Below are 17894 nucleotides of genomic sequence, written 5' to 3' on the forward strand. Positions count from 1 at the left end.
GGTAAATGTAGGGGTGGGCTTACTTTTTCTGCACTATGAATTTACATTTTACCTGTTGTGGTAAAAAAGACAATTTTCCAGTGGACATAATTACAGTGGGGCAAAAAAGTATTTAGTCAGCCACCAATTGAGCAAGTTCTCCCGCTCAAAAAGATGAGAGAGGCCTGTAATTTTCATCATAGGTACACTTCAACTATGAGAGACAAAATGAGAAAAAAAAATCCAGAAAAATGTAGGATTTTGTATGAATTTATTGGTAAATTATGGTTTAAAATAAGTATTTGGTCAATAACAAAAGTTCATCTCAATACTTTGTTATATACCCTTTGTTGGCAATGACAGAGGTCAAATGTTTTCTGTAAGTCTTCACAAGGTTTTCACACACTGTTGCTGGTATTTTGGCCCATTCCTACATGCAGATCTCCTCTAGAGCAGGTTGTTTTGGGGCTGTCGCTGGGCAACACAGACTTTCAACTCCCTCCAAAGATTTTCTATGGGGTTGAGATCTGGTGACTGGCTAGGCCTCTCGAGGACCTTGAAATGCTTCTTATGAAGCCACTCCTTCGTTGCCCGGGCGGTGTGTTTGGGATCATTGTCATGCTGAAAGACCCAGCCATGTTTCATCTTTAATGCCCTTGCTGATGGAAGGAGGTTTTCACTCAAAATCTCACGATACATGGCCCCATTTATTCTTTCCTTTACACGGGTCAGTCGTCCTGGTCCCTTTGCAGAAAAACAGCCCCAAAGCATTCACAGTAGGTATGGTGTTCTTTGGATGCAACTCAGCAGCCTGGTGCAGGTCTACAATTTTGTTTCTGGTGTCCTTTGACAGCTATGTGGTCTTGGCCATAGTGGAGTTTGGAGTGTGACTGTGAGGTTGTGGACAGGTATCTTTTATACTGATAACAAGTTCAAACAGGTGCCATTAATACAGGTAACGAGTGGAGGACAGAGGAGCCTCTTAAAGAAGTTACAGGTCTGTGAGAGCCAGAAATCTTGCTTGTTTGTAGGTGACCACATACTTATTTTACAGAGGAATTTACCAATAAATTCATAGAAAATCCTACAATGTTATTTTCTGGATTTTTTTTCTCTTCTCATTTTCTCTCATAGTTGAAGTGTACCTATGATGACAATTACAGGCCCCTCTCATCTTTTTAAGTGGGAAAACTTGCACAATTGGTGGCTGACTAAATACTTTTTTGCCCCACTGTACGTTTTTGTTTTTAATAAAAAAGATATGTAAATCATGTTTTACAAGGTAAATTGTCAGAGAACACTGTCATTTGCAGAAATTCCCTGGGTGCAATTAGGTTTAACTGGCTAGCAAGCATAAAGTCTGATTTAGGTTACATTACAAGCTAAGGGATTAATCTACTGGTCAGTTCTGGACAGTAAGATACTCAAGTGTGAGACCCAAAATGACTCTCTGTATTATAATTGTAACTCCCCTGTTGAGCTGTTATAATACACTGCTCAAAAGATTAAGGGAACACTTAAATCACACATCGGGACTCGATGAACAAAATATATTAAAGATCTAAATCTTCATTGTACATTGTCTAATTTGATGAGAAAAAAATTACGTAACAGTGGTCAGTGGAAACCAAAATCACCAAGCAATTTAGGGCTGGATTCAAACTCACTCCGAAAATCTAATTGAACAGTTGAAATCACTGGCAGTTCCAACTTGCGTGAATTTCATCACTGTAATTCATAATGTGACTCAGTAGGGTGTACGTGCCCCATGTACCTGTATGCACTCCCGACAACATCTGGGCATGCTTCTGATGTGAGGGTGGATGGTGTCCTGGGGGATCTCCTCCCTGACCTGGATCAGGGCATCAGTGAGCTCCTGGACAGTCTGCGGCGTCAGATGCACTGATACATGACGTCTCAGAGGTTCTCAATTGGAATCATGTATGGAGAACGTGAGGGCCAGTCAATGGCATCAGTGCCTTTGGGTCTGTGTGACCCTCCAAGAATATTCCTCCCCAGACCATCACTGACCCACCACCAAACCGGTCATGCTGGATGATGTTGCAGGCAGCATAACGTTCACCACGACTTCTCCAGATTCTTTCACGTCTGTCACATGTGCTCAGTGTGAACCTGCTCTCATCTGTGAAGGGAAAATGGCGTCAATGGTGGACCCTGTCAGTTTGGTCAGAAACATCCACACCAGTTGCCCGCTGGAGGTCATTTTGTAGGACTCGAAGTGCTCCTTCTGTTCCTCCTCACACTAAACGTCTTCTAACTTTAACAATGAATTGTTGCCAGGTTGGGTTTGTTTTTGTGTTTTGATTTGGTTTCAGAGTTTTGCCTATGTCACTATTTATTTTTTTAAGTAGACTGACAACATAAGCATTTTGTCATAGACATGATATGTGGCTAGTCAGACCATTTATACCATTTGCACTTTCCCTTGTTGTGTACGATAAAAGATTTGTGTATAAAAGAAAGTATGAGTGGTCTTGGCCTCGATACATTCTCTATGTGTTACATAACAAGATCACCCCTTACAGTGTAGACCAAAAATACTAGAAACCAAATAGAGCCCTCGTTATGGAGAAGGGTATTTTAAGAAATGTTGTCGTTCCAGTATGGCCACTTTTCAAGGACTTTGGAAACAGTTCTTCCCTATCATTCTCTCCTCTATCTGTCTCGTTTTTCATATGTTGAGCATATGTGTGAACAGAGGAAGCAGAGGTCTGTTTCTGTTTGCTCAGTAATTCTGCTCTGTGGTATATATCGCTTCATTAATGGTTATTTGAAGGAAGCCTTTATTCCTTCCATTTTCCTCCCCACAGCCTCTCTCAAAGCTTTTGCCCAAAGGTCCTCAGGATGTTGCATTGCCTTCGCTGGTGTAAATCTGTAGACCAGGGTTAGAAGGCGGGTAGTAGTAATACTTTGCTGTCAAAGAAGGAGATGGAAATAATGGAATTTTCTTGAAGAACCCTGGTTGTAAATTCAGGAAAAGTAACAAAATGAATAATTGATTTCATTACCCTATAAGCAGCTTATGTAGGTATAACAGCAGTCCATGCTTTGGTTTTCACGGTACTGTTTTCACATGTTAATAGTATTGGTTTCACAAATCCCATGAATTCATGAAACTATTTTTTTTTTTTTTGGATATCATATCCAAGTAATTATTGAAAATATATTGTGAACCTTAATAGTTCACCCAAGTAACAAAATCCCATGAACATGATTAGCAAAACATTATAATAAAGATCAAATTATTTAGGATTTGCACCACAAATGCTAAAATGATTGCCATTGGAATAAAAATTCTGTCATACGTTGTCCATATATTGCTTACAAGGTAAGGAAACCGGTAGTCCATTATGTAATGTTGGTGAACTATCCCTGCAACACCTGTCAACATCAGCTGTCACCTTTTGGAAAACTAACACTTCATTTATTTAAACAAAGGCAAACTGCTTAATTTTGGAGTTAGGAAGTAAGATCAGAATTTTAATAGGAAATGGCACTGGTCGTGAATTTCATCACTGTAATTCATAATGTGACTCAGTAGGGTGTACGTGCCCCACGTACCTGTATGCACTCCCGACAACATCTGGGCATGCTTCTGATGTGAGGGCGGATGGTGTCCTGGGGGATCTCCAGAAAACATTAAAGGGATAACCAAAATTTTACTTTGGACGAATCAAAGTTCACTTACTAATAGATATGTATTCCAGAATACAGAGAATTCTTTCCATTATTCAGCTCTGTCTTAGTAAGTAATTAGCGTTATTTGCATTGTACAATGGGTTAGGGTTACCCAGGAGGATCTCAGAGTAGAGCCGCTGCTCTTCCACATCGAGAGGGGTCAGCTGAGGTGGCTTGGGCATCTGTTCCGGATGCCTCCTGAACGCCTTCCTGGGAAGGTGTTCCGGGCCCGTCCCACCGGGAGGAGACCCCGGGGAAGACCTAGGACACGCTGGAGGGACTATGTCTCCCGGCTGGCCTGGGAACGCCTCGGTGTCCCCCCGGAAAAGCTAGAGGAAGTGTCTAGGGAGAGGGAAGTCTGGGCATCTCTGCGACCCGGCCCCAGATAAGCGGAAGAAGATGAATGAATGAGCATTGTACAAATTCGTGAATGAAAACCGTACATACCGCAATGGCAAAGCTGCATTGCAAGCAGAAAACTACTCTAAAACACTCCAAACTAAGACAAGTGGTGTTGTTTACCTCAAAGAACATGACAATGTTCAATTCCTTGAAATAAATATGTAATTCTCACAATATATTGAGTAAATATTGAGGTTAGAGTATCCTTAAGTAAGGGTTAGGTTAAAGTTAGGTTAACCAGGTATTTGGGCTAGGGAATAGGTAACATGGGGAAGGGTTAATTCTAAGCTCCCAGATGATTTAAAGCTTAAGGTTTAGGGAAAAACATACAAATGGGCATAGTTTAGGTTTCTTTTAGGTTAGACCTTACTAGTTAACCAGACCCGACAGGAAGAGGACAGGTTTTACTCTGTTGAGTAAATATTATTGGAATGTCAACTAATAGACTAGACACTAACTACTAATGGGGATATTAACTAATGGGCATATTCTTCCTGTTCCCCATTTGAAAAAAGCTATTTCTTTGGCTTTGAGATGCCGGCTGGGACTTTTGCAATTATGAAAATATTACAGTTTTTCTCAATTTCTTACACACATTTTCTGAATGCATGGCTGAAATCCCAAAACTCACACACAAAACCCAAAACTCCACAAATCTCTTGCAAAAGCAAAAAGTTTTGCATTCTTCAAATGACACACACACATAAACACACCATCAAATGAATAGACGTTTCTAACAACGAACTGAACACTGATGTGCTCAATGGAAAACACTATGATGAGCAGAAAACGCTACTATGATAATCTTATCAGTTGGCCTTATGCCTTTTCAGTGTTACACTACATAGTGTACGTATAATAGCCTGGTACAAACTGTTGTTTTCATACTCAAATATAAAAAAAGTGTGTAACAACAAGTATAGAATGTTTTTTATTCTGAAATACTGTATACACCTCAGTAAACACAGCTGGATTTGTAAAGTGATCTTCTCAGAGAACAAACAATAGAAAAAAGAAAATAAGCCTTCATATAATGTAAAGATGTAGAGATGTAGAGAACTGTGTGTAGATTTCTTTGCAAAAAGTGTGGTTTATAACTGCAAAATGAGTGAAAAGCAGGAAATATCCCCCATGCCATGTGCACTATTGCACCCCCATACCATCATGGATGCTGGCTTTTGAACTGCACTTATAACAAACTGGATGGTCCCTCTCCCCTTTAGTCCGGAGGATGCAGCATCCATCATTCCTAAAAATAATTTCCAATCTTGATTTGTCAGACCACAGGACAGTTTTCTACTTCAATTCAGTCCATCTTAAATGAGCTCAGGCCCAGAGGAAGCAGTGGTGTTTCTGAATCTTTTTTTAATATTGTTTATTTTTTGCATGGTGGAGTTTTAACTTAAATTTGTGGATGAAGGGACATACTGTGTTCACAGACATGGTTTTCGGAGGTGTTCCTGAGCCCATGCAGAGATGTCCGCTACAGAAACATATCTGAGGGCCCAAAGATCATGGCCATCCATTATTGGATTTTGGCCTTGTCCCTTGCATACAGAGATTTCTGCGTATTCTCTTAAGGGCAATTCCAGCGTTATGGACGTGACATTTGCAGTCAAAACATAAAATATAAATTCTCAGAAAATGCATTTAATACCAATATATTTAAATGTCTGTTTATATGTCCATACTCCCTTAATAAAGGAGTACAGACATTAGAAAAATATCAATCTACACATGCGTTTTATATTTAATATGAGGGAAATACACATGCGTTATGGACGTGACAAAAAAAAGACGGGAGTTTGTGGGAGACCATATACTTTGTTGAAATTCTGTGAATTAAAATGCACAAGCCAAAATAAATAATACTAGCCGAATGGATGAGTGTCGGCTCTCTATAGAACATACATTATTTATTTTATTTTAGTTTTAAAAAATTCATTTATGAGGAAAAACGGACGTTACGGATGTGACTTCTTTCCGTTATGGACGTGACCGTTCCGAAATCATCACTTGGCTGACGCTGGAAAACTTGAACAGAGACCTTTTTGTGTGTCTCTTTATTTGAAACAACAAACATCTGAGACATCAGTAAGGTAAGTCTGCACAATTAATCAAATTTAAACTGAAATCACCGTGTTATAGATTAGTTCACGCACACTCAAAAAATCAACTTGGGCATGTGTTTGATTAAATTAATATCTTGCTTAAATTACATGAATCAACAGTGTTTACCTTCATTAAATGATTCATTCTTGTCAGTAAAACTTGATTTAAAGAAAATTCAGATGGATTATTATCATACAGATTAATGCAATAAGAACTGGATTAATCCAAACAACGAACGCGTGTCCTACGTCCTTGACCGGCAGCTGATTGGACGAACGCGTCACGTGGGACCTGCTACTCTCCCGAATTTCAAAATCATAATGGCGGCTCGTTCGGAGTATACGATCTCGTATTTTACGAAAATAGTTCACTGAATCGTGTTCCTGAAAACATTTTAAGCGAGAAATAGGCAATACAGTTGCTGAATCTGTCTTCATTTGAGATCGACAAAGGTCAGTTTGAAAGATTTTCGTCAGATTTTGAGAGGCGGCGAGCCGAGCCGACCGCAACTCATTTGCGCAATATTTGTTGGATTCATCTGATTCAACTACATGAGAATGAGCGGGCGACTGGACTTCCCGCTTCTCGTGATGCTACCAGAATGCATTGCACGGCTGCTCCCATAGAAATGAATGGGAAGCGGGGACATGACGCTGACGTTAAGGAGTCAGGACATTAGCGGACAAGGATGACAACAGCTGCATAGTTTCCCCATCCTCCATTCAAGTGTAAGTAAGACTCATATTTAAACATGAATTTATTTAATTTAACTTGGTGAGTGATAATAGGCATTGGCCCTTGTGAAACGTTTCTCAGTGCAATTTCTTTCTCTTCGCTTAGCTAACGTTACCATATCATTTGTGTTTTTGTCATTTCTCAGTTAGCTAACGTCGACGTTAGCTCAACTGCGCCTTGATAGGTTTCAATAATTTACACTCCGGGTACATTATTTCTTGTAATAGCTTTTTTTGCTGCATGTAAAAAGAAATGGCGATAAATAAATAAAACGTACAACCAAGTTTCTAGATTAAAACTGGAGTGTAAACAGGTCTGTCGCAGCATCTCTGGCAAGGTAATAATAAGAAAATTAAAGATAAATCTGTAGCCTCAAAATTATCTGTGGTTTTTCTGCCTCTAACCGAAGACTAGATCATAAGTATGATTGTTTCCTTGGTATTACATTTTCACTGGTCAGTCGTGCAATTAATGTAGCTAATCATAAAATGATTAATTTCATTATCTCTATTTGGGTTGATATATGCTCTGCATTTAGTTGAGTAGCGTCTGTTATGTGTAACGTCTGTTATGTGTAACTACAGGTACTGAAATGCCTATTTGCAACATAAATATTGCTTAAGTTTTTAACATTTTAAGTGTTTATCATTTTGTCACCAAAAATTAATCTGAAATGTATTTATTTTTCAATTATGTTGTTTCCCCATGCTCTGAGACGTGTACCTCATAAAATACATGGTAAGTTAAAATGTTTATATTGTTTTATCAAATAGTTTGTTTATCTGGTGCCATATATACACACATCAACTTTAGAGGATTAGTGATTTAGCTGAAGTGCGGTGTTTAAATTATTTATGCAAACTGAAATCACTTTCATTCTATTGGGCGTGAGTCTTTATAAGATATTTGGTCTTATATATAGCCTCCTTGTTAGCCGATTTCCTCCAGTTTTGTCTGTTCGACGTTCGCGTTTTGCTGTTAATACAAACTCATCATCATCAGTTGAAAATTAAGTCCTTTGGCATTTCAATGGAAAAAAATACTACTCCTGATTATAACTTGGAAGATGTGTTACAGTCAAGTGCTGAACTGTAGTTGGCTATTTTGTATTTGGAGAAATATAGCACTTAAAAAAATCATTTGCTAATCTTTTGTTCTTTTTCTTTCAGTGACGGGGCTGGGGCCCCACCCTGGAGCCAGGCCCGGGGTTGGGGCTAGTTTGCGAGCGCCTGGTGGCCGGGCCTTTCCCCATGGGGCCCGGCCGGGCCCAGCCCGAACGAGCGACATGGGGCCGCCCTCCCGTGGGCTCACCACCCACAGGATGGACCATAAGGGGCCGGTGCAGAGATGATCGGGCGGCAGTCGAAGGCGGGGGCCTAGACAACCCGATCCCTGGACACGGAAACTAGCTCTAGGGACGTGGAACTTCACCTTGCTGGCGGGGAAGGAGCCTGAGATCGTGCGTGAGGTTGAGAGGTTCCGACTAGAGGTAGTCGGGATCACCTCTACGCACGGCTTGGGCTCCGGAACCACACTCCTTGAGAGCGGATGGACTCTTCACCACTCTGGAGTTGCCCATGGTGAGAGGCGGCGGGCTGGTGTGGGTTTGCTTATAGCTCCCCAGCTCTGCCGCCATGTGTTGGAGTTTACCCCGGTGAACGAGAGGGTCGTTTCCCTGCACCTACGGGTTGGGGATAGGTCTCTCACTGTTGTTTGTGCCTACGGGCCGAACGGCAGTGCAGAGTACCCGACCTTCTTGGAGTCTCTGGGAGGGGTGCTGGAAAGTGCTCCGACTGGGGACTCTATCGTTCTACTGGGGGACTTCAACGCCCACGTGGGCAACGACAGTGACACCTGGAGGGGCGTGATTGGGAGGAACGGCCCCCCTGATCTGAACCCGAGCGGTGTTCAGTTCTTGGACTCCTGTGCTAGTCACAGTTTGTCCATAACGAACACCATGTTCAAGCATAAGGGTGTCCATCAGTGCACGTGGCACCAGGACACCCTAGGCCACAGGTCGATGATCGACTTTGTTGTCGTTTCATCTGACCTGCGGCCGTATGTCTTGGACACTCGGGTGAAGAGAGGGGCGGAGCTGTCAACTGATCACCACCTGGTTGTGAGTTGGATCCGATGGCGGGGGAGGAAGCTGGACAGACTCGGCAGGCCCAAGCGTACTGTAAGGGTCTGCTGGGAACGTCTGGCAGAGTCTCCTGTCAGAGAGATCTTTAACTCCCACCTCCGGCAGAGCTTCGACTGGATCCCGAGGGAGGCTGGAGATATTGAGTCCGAGTGGACCATGTTCTCCACCGCCATTGTCGAAGCGGCCGCTCGGAGCTGTGGCCGTAAGGTCTCCGGTGCCTGTCGAGGCGGCAATCCCCGAACCCGGTGGTGGACACCGGAAGTAAGGGATTCCGTCAAGCTGAAGAAGGAGTCCTATCAGGCCTGGTTGGCTTGTGGGACTCCTGAGGCAGCTGACGGGTACCGACAGGCCAAGCGGACTGCAGCCCGGGTGGTTGTGGAGGCAAAAACTCGGGCCTGGGAGGAGTTCGGTGAGGCCATGGAGAAGGACTATCGGCTGGCCTCGAAGAGATTCTGGCAAACCATCCGGCGCCTCAGGAGAGGGAAACAGTGCCCTACCAACGCTGTATACAGTAGAGGTGGGCAGCTGTTGACCTCAACTGGGTATGTCGTCGGGCGGTGGAAGGAGTACTTCGAGGATCTCCTCAATCCCGCCGTCACGTCTTCCATTGAGGAAGCAGAGGAGGAGGGCTCAGAGGTGGACTCGTCCATCACCCGGGCTGAAGTCACAGAGGTGGTTAAGAAACTCCTCGGTGGCAAGGCACCGGGGGTGGATGAGATCTGACCTGAGTACCTCAAGTCTCTGGATGTTGTGGGTCTGTCTTGGCTGACACGCCTGTGCAACATCGCGTGGCAGTCGGGGACAGTGCCTCTGGGATGGCTGACCGGGGTGGTGGTCCCTCTTTTTAAGAAGGGGGACCGGAGGTGTGTTCCAACTATAGGGGGATCACACTTCTCAGCCTCCCCGGGAAAGTCTATGCCAGGGTTCTGGAGAGGAGAATAAGGCCGATAGTAGAACCTCGGATTCAGGAGGAACAGTGTGGTTTTCCTGTGGAGGGTGCTTCGGGAATATGGGGTCCTGGGTCCCTTGCTAAGGGCTGTCAGGTCCCTGTACGACCGAAGCAGGAGCTTGGTCCGCATTGCCGGCAGTAAGTCAGACTTGTTCCCTGTGCATGTTGGACTCCGGCAGGGCTGCCCTTTGTCACCGGTTCTGTTCGTAATTTTTATGGACAGAATTTCTAGGCGCAGCCAGGGGCCGGAGGGTGTCAGGTTTGGGACCACACGATTTCGTCTCTGCTCTTTGCGGATGATGTTGTCGTGTTGGCCCCTTCAAGCCAGGACCTTCAGCATGCACTTGGGACGGTTTGCAGCCGAGTGTGAAGCGGTGGGGATGAAAATCAGTACCTCCAAATCCGAGGCCATGGTCCTCAGTCGGAAAAGGGTGGCTTGCCCACTTCAGGTTGGTGGAGAGTGCCTGCCTCAAGTGGAGGAGTTTAAGTATCTAGGGGTCCTGTTCACGAGTGAGGTAAGGAAGGAACGGGAGATTGACAGACGGATCTGTGCAGCTTCTGCAGTAATGCGGTTGATGTATCGGTCTGTCGTGGTGAAGAAAGAGCTGAGCCGCAAGGCGAAGCTCTCGATTTACCGGTCAATCTACGTTCCTACTCTCACCTATGGTCATGAGCTTTGGGTCATGACCGAAAGGACAAGATCCCGGATACAGGCGGCCGAAATGAGCTTTCTCTGCAGGGTGGCTGGGCGATCCCTTAGAGATAGGGTGAGAAGCTTGGTCACCCGGGAGGAGCTCAGAGTAGAGCCGCTGCTCCTCCACATCGAGAGGGGTCAGGAGGTGGCTTGGGCATCTGTTTCGGAAGAGCTGGAGGAAGTGTCTGGGGAGAGGGAAGTCTGGGCATCCCTGCTTAGACTGCTGCCCCCGCGACCCGGCCCCGGATAAGCGGAAGAAGATGGTATGGTATGGTATCGCAACATACACAGACTGCTTTGAATTCAGTAACATTTAAATGTGAGGTATGTGAATGTAGTGACCTCTCTACTGAAAGAGATTTTTTTTTGTTCATAGTGGGACACATCTGCATAGTTGTGAGACAGTTGGTTGTGTATTTCTTGGATGTTCTTTACAGACAAATATTTACAGTACATTTTACACACACAAAAAGAGGAAGCATCATCCACACACACTAAAAGATTTTAAAACCAGTGTAGTTAACGTTGTGAACCGCTCCAAGTATCAGAAGTCTCTGATAGTGTGGGGGCTGGCTGTACTACTGATGTATCATTTGATGAAGTTGAGGCTGAGACATTGACAGAAAGTGATAGTGAACCTGTTGAAAATCAGCCAGAAGTAATTGAGCAGAAAATAGCAGCAATATTGTTAAAATTAGAACATATATTTCATATTCCAGCAAAAGGATTAGATTAGTTATTGGAGGAGTTTAATTTTTTTAAGTTCAGCTAGTGTACCTGTCACAAAGTGTGCAATTGCTGACATTTGTAAAAGACAACCTCAATATTGGTCAGGCAGTTGTCGAATAACTTGTTAATTCTGTGTGTGTTTCTCACCCTGTCACTAAAAGTTTGATAAGTGTGGCCCTCTTGCTGTGTGCAATGCAGGCAAAATGTTTTATAAAGCCAAATGTTGCATTAATAAAAATGTAAAATGGATTTGCATGTTGTCATTTTGTATGCATACAATACATTATTGTCCTAGTAATAAAAACCACACTAATTAAACCAACAAGATTGACATTAGTTCATTCAACAACACTGACATTACTATAACTGACAAATCTTATATGAGTTGATTTGTCAAGGTGGGATTTTGTTCTACTGAAATATTTGACAAATGTAGAATAAACTCAAATTGATTTAACTAAATTAACTAAAAACAAACATATAAATTCAACAAGATGCAAATTAGTTGAATGCAAATACTACTATTATGTTTAACCAACACATGTATGCTGTGTTCAAATAACATGATGAAGGTTAGTTGACTTAACTTGGTTTGTTTAGATGGAATATAGGTGGCATGATTAAATCATGTTCATCCAATGAATTTTTTTTTTGAGTGCATATCTCTCATGCTGCTAAACTTTAACCGGCATGTGAGCATGTTCAAAACATTGCTTGCTTGATTATGTGTTTTTATCATCAAGGTGTTTACTTTAGACCCCGAAAGATATGGAATTGATAATGCTAAGATACATAATCATTATATATGCAGTTTATCATATCGATATTCTCCGGAGTTAAGAGCACCGGTTTCCCCTCAGACCCGTCAGTGAATTGAAACGCTGTCTGATAGTAACAGTGTGTTGGCCTGTGTCTATATAGAACAAACAGTCTGGAGAGCGTTTTTTTTTTGCATGCAAAAAAGCAATCATGTCACAATGATCGCAATATTATGTTTTGTGTCAAACTAATCGCAATGTTTATACCCGTTTTGCGTTGTTGAATGCGCAATCGTGCTTTAAAATAGCCACATTATTGCAAAATTAGCCAATGCATTGAAATAATAATTGAAATGTTATTGTCTTAAGTCAAAATCACAATGATTACTTCATTTCATTAGGCCCGATGGGTTTTTGCCACGTTTATATTGGTTTGGATGTCAGGAGGATCAAGACGATCTGTGTGAAAGAGATGCCCAAAATACTTACCAATTACTGCAAATAAAGTAGAGATTTTGTCCAGAAATCGCAGATCTACAATCACCACAGAAATAACTGCCTTTGAGGGCGTGCGCGGGAAAGAAAGTGAGTCATCACAGAAGGCGCGTCTCATATTTCTCTCTCTCACACACGCGCACGCACACTCCATGGTACTAGTATTAATTGATTTCTAAAAAGTTCTGATGTACAGTAATAGAGATCAATTTAATATATGTGTGGGGGTTTTTTAACAGTAAAATGATGAAAGACCAAGGTGAGTTTAAATAAGTTTGACTTCTTTCCACTCCATTTCAAGCAATAGATCGATTTATATTGTAAAGTTGATGAATTTATCTTTTCGTATTGATTTAATCGGAATGCTTCTTGATTGCCTTTGTTATGTGTCATTATATTGCTTGAAATAAATAAATGAATTAATTAATTAAACAAATATAAGCTGGTCAAATCATGCATGATTTAATGTGAAGCGTCCATAACGGTCACGTCCGTAACGCATAATTAGGTTGTTTAGAGCAATTAAGTGAGATGATTTGTCAATCATAACTAGAATGGACATATTTTGGCTTTGTACATAAAGTTTCAAATTAATTGTAATAATAATGATTATACAATCTAAACTTATTCTTTAAATCGTTACGGACGTGACACAGCACTTAAGCGTCGTGACTTCCTAAATATAGCCTTTATAAATTTAAAGGGAAATGCAGTTATAACAAAGTGAGTGTATTTATATCTCAGTCATGCCCCCATCTTTCTGCAAAATCCTTACTATCAACATAAAGTATAATTAAAGGAGTCTTTGATCCCTCTTTTTAAAGCATGAAATAGGTTTGTATAAAAAAAGCAATTTTAGTATCTGTGCACACCTTATCTGAGGTGAATAAACAGAAATGTCCTTAAAATTTACATGACAGCACATCAATACAATAAAATACAGATCCAAATGGACAACTTAGAAAGGGTTTTGATTTTTTTATGATAACTTTAATTTTTCACAGCAAGGTTGACATTTGCGTGGAATTGCCCTTAATCTTTTAATGATATTATGTACCATAGATGATGACATCCCCAAAGTCTTTTGCAATTCTTAAATAACGTTTTTGCCTGCGCAGTCTTTCACAGAGTGGTGAACCCCTCCCCATCTTTACTTCTGAAATACTCATCCTCTCTTTTTATATCCAATCATGTTGCTGACCTGTTGCCAATTAACCTAATTAGTTGTGAGATGTTACACAATTTTTTATTGATTATAGGGTTTAAATGATTTGCACATCATTGCATTCTGTGTCTTTACCTTTTACACTTTGTCCCAATCTTTTTGGAAACGGGGTTGTAGAATAAATAGGTTCCTGTGGATGACCTATACCATGTGATATGTCCACAAGCACTTTACGGCTTGTAAAATAAAGTATGGTTACACTTCTGAACTGAAGGTGCAACTTTGTTCTTCATTTATTTGGAGGCTTGTGTCGGGGGTGGGGTCCATGGGATCCTACTGGGACAGACCAGGGGTACTTCTGAGTCCTTAGAACCTTGCACTTGCCACATTTGTGCAGAATTTGTGAAAGATAAGGTACCTGAGTTTCAGGTTTTGGTCATTGTGTCTCAAGTTTCATTGTTAGTGTGTAACCACTGTTAAACCTCAGTTAGCCATGAAGTTCTAATAGGAATAGTGAGTGGTTTTGATGACATAAGCGAACGGGTATATGCATGATATAAGACACTTTCTGGGACCCTTTTTTGCTGGACAGTGCCACTTTAACAACCAGTGGCCAAAGTATAATTTAAGGGTTTGCGATTAGGATTAGTTTATGGTGAGATTAAGAGTTATGATTAGTAAAAATAAAATTCTTTAAGGGCAATCAATTTAGTTTTTCCAGTTTACAGTTCAGGTACAGTTCTGTCTCGCACACCTGCAGAGTGGCAGACTGAATCGGTCACAGCCAGGCTGGACACATTTCCCCTATACCTCATCAAGCTAATTGTGACTGCTGCAGAAAAAAAGCTAGCTGATCGATGTGCTATACCTCCAAAAAACAAGCTGTTTCAGTTGGATAACTATCAAGGTGTCATGTCATCATCTTAATTCTTCTAATTAATAAGACAGTATATTTGGAACGCGGTCTGTTCAAACAAGCCACAAGAAGAAAGACTACTGTAGTTAATTGCTAACAATCGAAGCAATAGGGCTTTTTTGCAAAGATATTTTGTATGTTATCTATTCAGATAGAATTACAGATAGAAATGTTTGTGCAGAACACTGATCCACTGGTCACACTCCTGGCTCTACACATATATTTGCAGCTCCCTGCCACAGACCACGGTTCAATACCCATCTCCACCCTTTACCGCTGTTTTTTCCACTGATTCCTCAACGACAGAACCATTCCTCTGATTCCTCAATGGTAGAACCATTGAAAAAGTCTCTTATTTGCAGATACTGTATGTAAAGAAAGTCTTTCTAGGGAGGTAATATTTTAGGAGTCACTTAAACATGTGTGAACAAGGCTTTACACAAATAATGAAAAAAGATGTGTTGCTCAATTGAACCAGATAAAGTAACAAGATCTCTTGCAAGCAACACACAAGAACACCAGACCCAGCAGTATCTCACTGCAAAAGAAAGTCCATGCCTGCTTTCATTCCAACATATAAACTATATGTCCAAAATGTTTTGGCAGTGTTAACAGCTGTTTTACTGAAATTCAGTTGGGAGTTAGCAACTTATGTAACATCCTGTCCTCAGCGAAGTCCGCCACTTAGGAAGCATTAACCTCTAGCATGTTTTTTTATCAGCATGTGTTGACCTAAAGACTGATCAAAGTAGTAACACTCTCCCTATTCTAGGAGAGTGGTGGGGTTAATCATCCGGGAAGGCCAATCACCTCGACAAATCATGTGAAAAGTTTATTAGTACTGCTACCTCCCCCCGACCCCTTTCTGTTCTCTCTCTCACTCTCCCCCTCTGTCCACAACACTGGAGAAGATGGAAACGTGAGTATCAGGTGAACTGGGATTAGGCAACAAAGTTGAGATCATTCCTTGCGGTTTGGCGGGGGTTGGGAAAGGGAGAAGAGAAGAGAATGCGGGTGTTGGAAGACAGGGATGTACTCGGAGCCACAATTTGCATTGAGGGGAACAGAGAAGGAAGAAGAGAGGACATGGTGGGAGGTGCGGCCAAAGCAAACCAACCGAGCTCCGAGTTTCTCCCTGGCCCCGATCACTGATTACTTCCAGCTATGTGTGAAAGAATGCTACTGTTGAACAGCCAGCAGTTCCCATTGCACCCCCCACCCCAACACCCGCCCACCCCCACACACACACAATCTCCCCTACACCGACTGGCACACTCCCTTCTCTTGCGTGCCTCCATAACCATCGCCCCTCACCCTCACTCGCTCCCTCACCCAACGCCCCCATACTTTCTATCTTCCTCTCCTCCCCCTGCCTGTTAGGGGCCCTGGAGCAGTGTTGCTGTCCAGGCATTTTATGATTTAATGAAAGGAATCGATGTAGGTAATGAAGTAGGCTCCTCGCGGTCTATTCTTCACAGGGTGAAATCAGGTGAGGTTTTGTCAACGGCTCTGAAAAAAAGCTGCACATCTCAGTGAAGAAACAGCCTTCTCCCTAATAACCAGCACGCACCATAGCTATCCGGTCCTCTCAACACTCCAATCCCGTACTTTATTATTTACTGCGTGTTGCTGGGTGCCACTGATGAGTTCCAATCACACATTTTCTACTCCAATTAATCATTGCATCTCATAGTGATACAGCCACTTGTTTTTTGCAGGAATTGTTTTTTACAAGTACATGCATCACTTGTCAGGCATTTTTTGTGTATTACTGGAAAAAGTGGGGAATGCTAGATGAGAGAGTTGAAAGAACATTAGGCTGTATTTAAACCTACGCTGCAGCAGTACATGTCCACCGGAGGCAGTGGCCTAGACCACAGGACATTCCCAGGCTACCGTAGGTCACTTATTCACCCTTAGTCCTCTCTACTGTGGCTACACTGACCTTCTCCCTCCTTTTCTCCATCATCCCTCCTATTCACATTCTTGTCTTTTCCTTAGGTATCCCTCCATCCAATCTCTACTGTAGAGTGCGTCCCCTGTCGGCTCAGATGATAATCTGCTTCATGGCGCATGTGTCAGGGGGAAAGAATGCTAATCTGGAAGAGATGCGGACTGCGAAGTCGGGGCTTTCTTGGCTGCCAGTTTCCACTGCGCACTACTTTCCATGTGGAGCCGCTCCGGAGTGGCTGAAGCAGAAGGAATTCCCGGCCGAGGGAGCCGAGGTGTTGACAGATTCCAGATCGCTCATCAGGACACGCCTCCCACATTAAAGGTCACCCATCGATTGAACAACCATGCTGCTTGACCGTCCGTTTTTGATTTATAATTAGATGCTAATATTTCTGATTGCGATCCACTAATAAACACTAATAAATAATTTTTGGACTAAGGATTAGGTTGTTGTTAGTACTCTCTAATACATTTGTCTAACATTTGTTTAGTACAGTGTGCCAAACAAATAAAGAGCATTATCACAAGCAGGCGTGTGAGCAAGGATGCCAAAATCTGATTATATACTGTCTATCTTGTTCCAAGAGGCCATTTACCGCAGATTCGGTTTGGCCATAGGTAATGATCAGAATTGTAGAATGAGGCATAATTAATTATAGGTAATGTGACTTTTGTGCTATTTTTGCCTACATTTTTATCTCTTTACATTACACTGTATTTGATATATTTTTTTTCTTAGCCTTTCACATGTTTTTAACAAAACTCTGGCTACCAGACCTCCTGCTCTGATCTTTCTTTTTAACCTTTGACCTTAACAGTTTCTTTTTTCTACATTGTCTGGGTTGAGACATGTTTTGTTTCATAAAAGCAGTGCCTTTTTGATATTGTAAGTAGAATTTGTGTAACAATATTAAAATATTCATTTATATTTAAAGCCTGTTATATTAAAACATGTTTTTTAAACGAATAAAGATGTGGAAATTACACATTATGACCAATGTTTTTGAACATACGTACCAATTATGTACCAATCATTGTGATGTGGTTGTCATTTTGTGGATTCGACAAAACTCATTTGTCATTATTGCTATTTATATGTGAGTATTTCATGCAACTAATTTACATCTGTTTCTTAAGGTCAATCATGTTACAAGAGTGAAATACA

General features: G+C 41.9%; 1 protein-coding gene across 1 annotated transcript in view; it reads left to right on the forward strand.

The window, feature by feature from the left end:
- lyplal1 (lysophospholipase like 1) overlaps positions 1–17623 on the forward strand; it is a 44522-nt gene extending 26899 nt beyond the window's left edge. The window contains exon 4 of the mRNA XM_029115890.2: positions 16778–17623. Coding sequence (XP_028971723.1) covers positions 16778–17049 — 272 coding nt within the window. The 3' untranslated portion in view covers positions 17050–17623. The remainder of the gene's footprint in view (positions 1–16777) is intronic.
- The last annotated feature ends 271 nt before the right edge of the window (positions 17624–17894 follow it).

Source organism: Esox lucius, chromosome 20 (assembly GCF_011004845.1).
Source record: "Esox lucius isolate fEsoLuc1 chromosome 20, fEsoLuc1.pri, whole genome shotgun sequence".
Taxonomy (NCBI): Eukaryota; Metazoa; Chordata; class Actinopteri; order Esociformes; family Esocidae; genus Esox; species Esox lucius.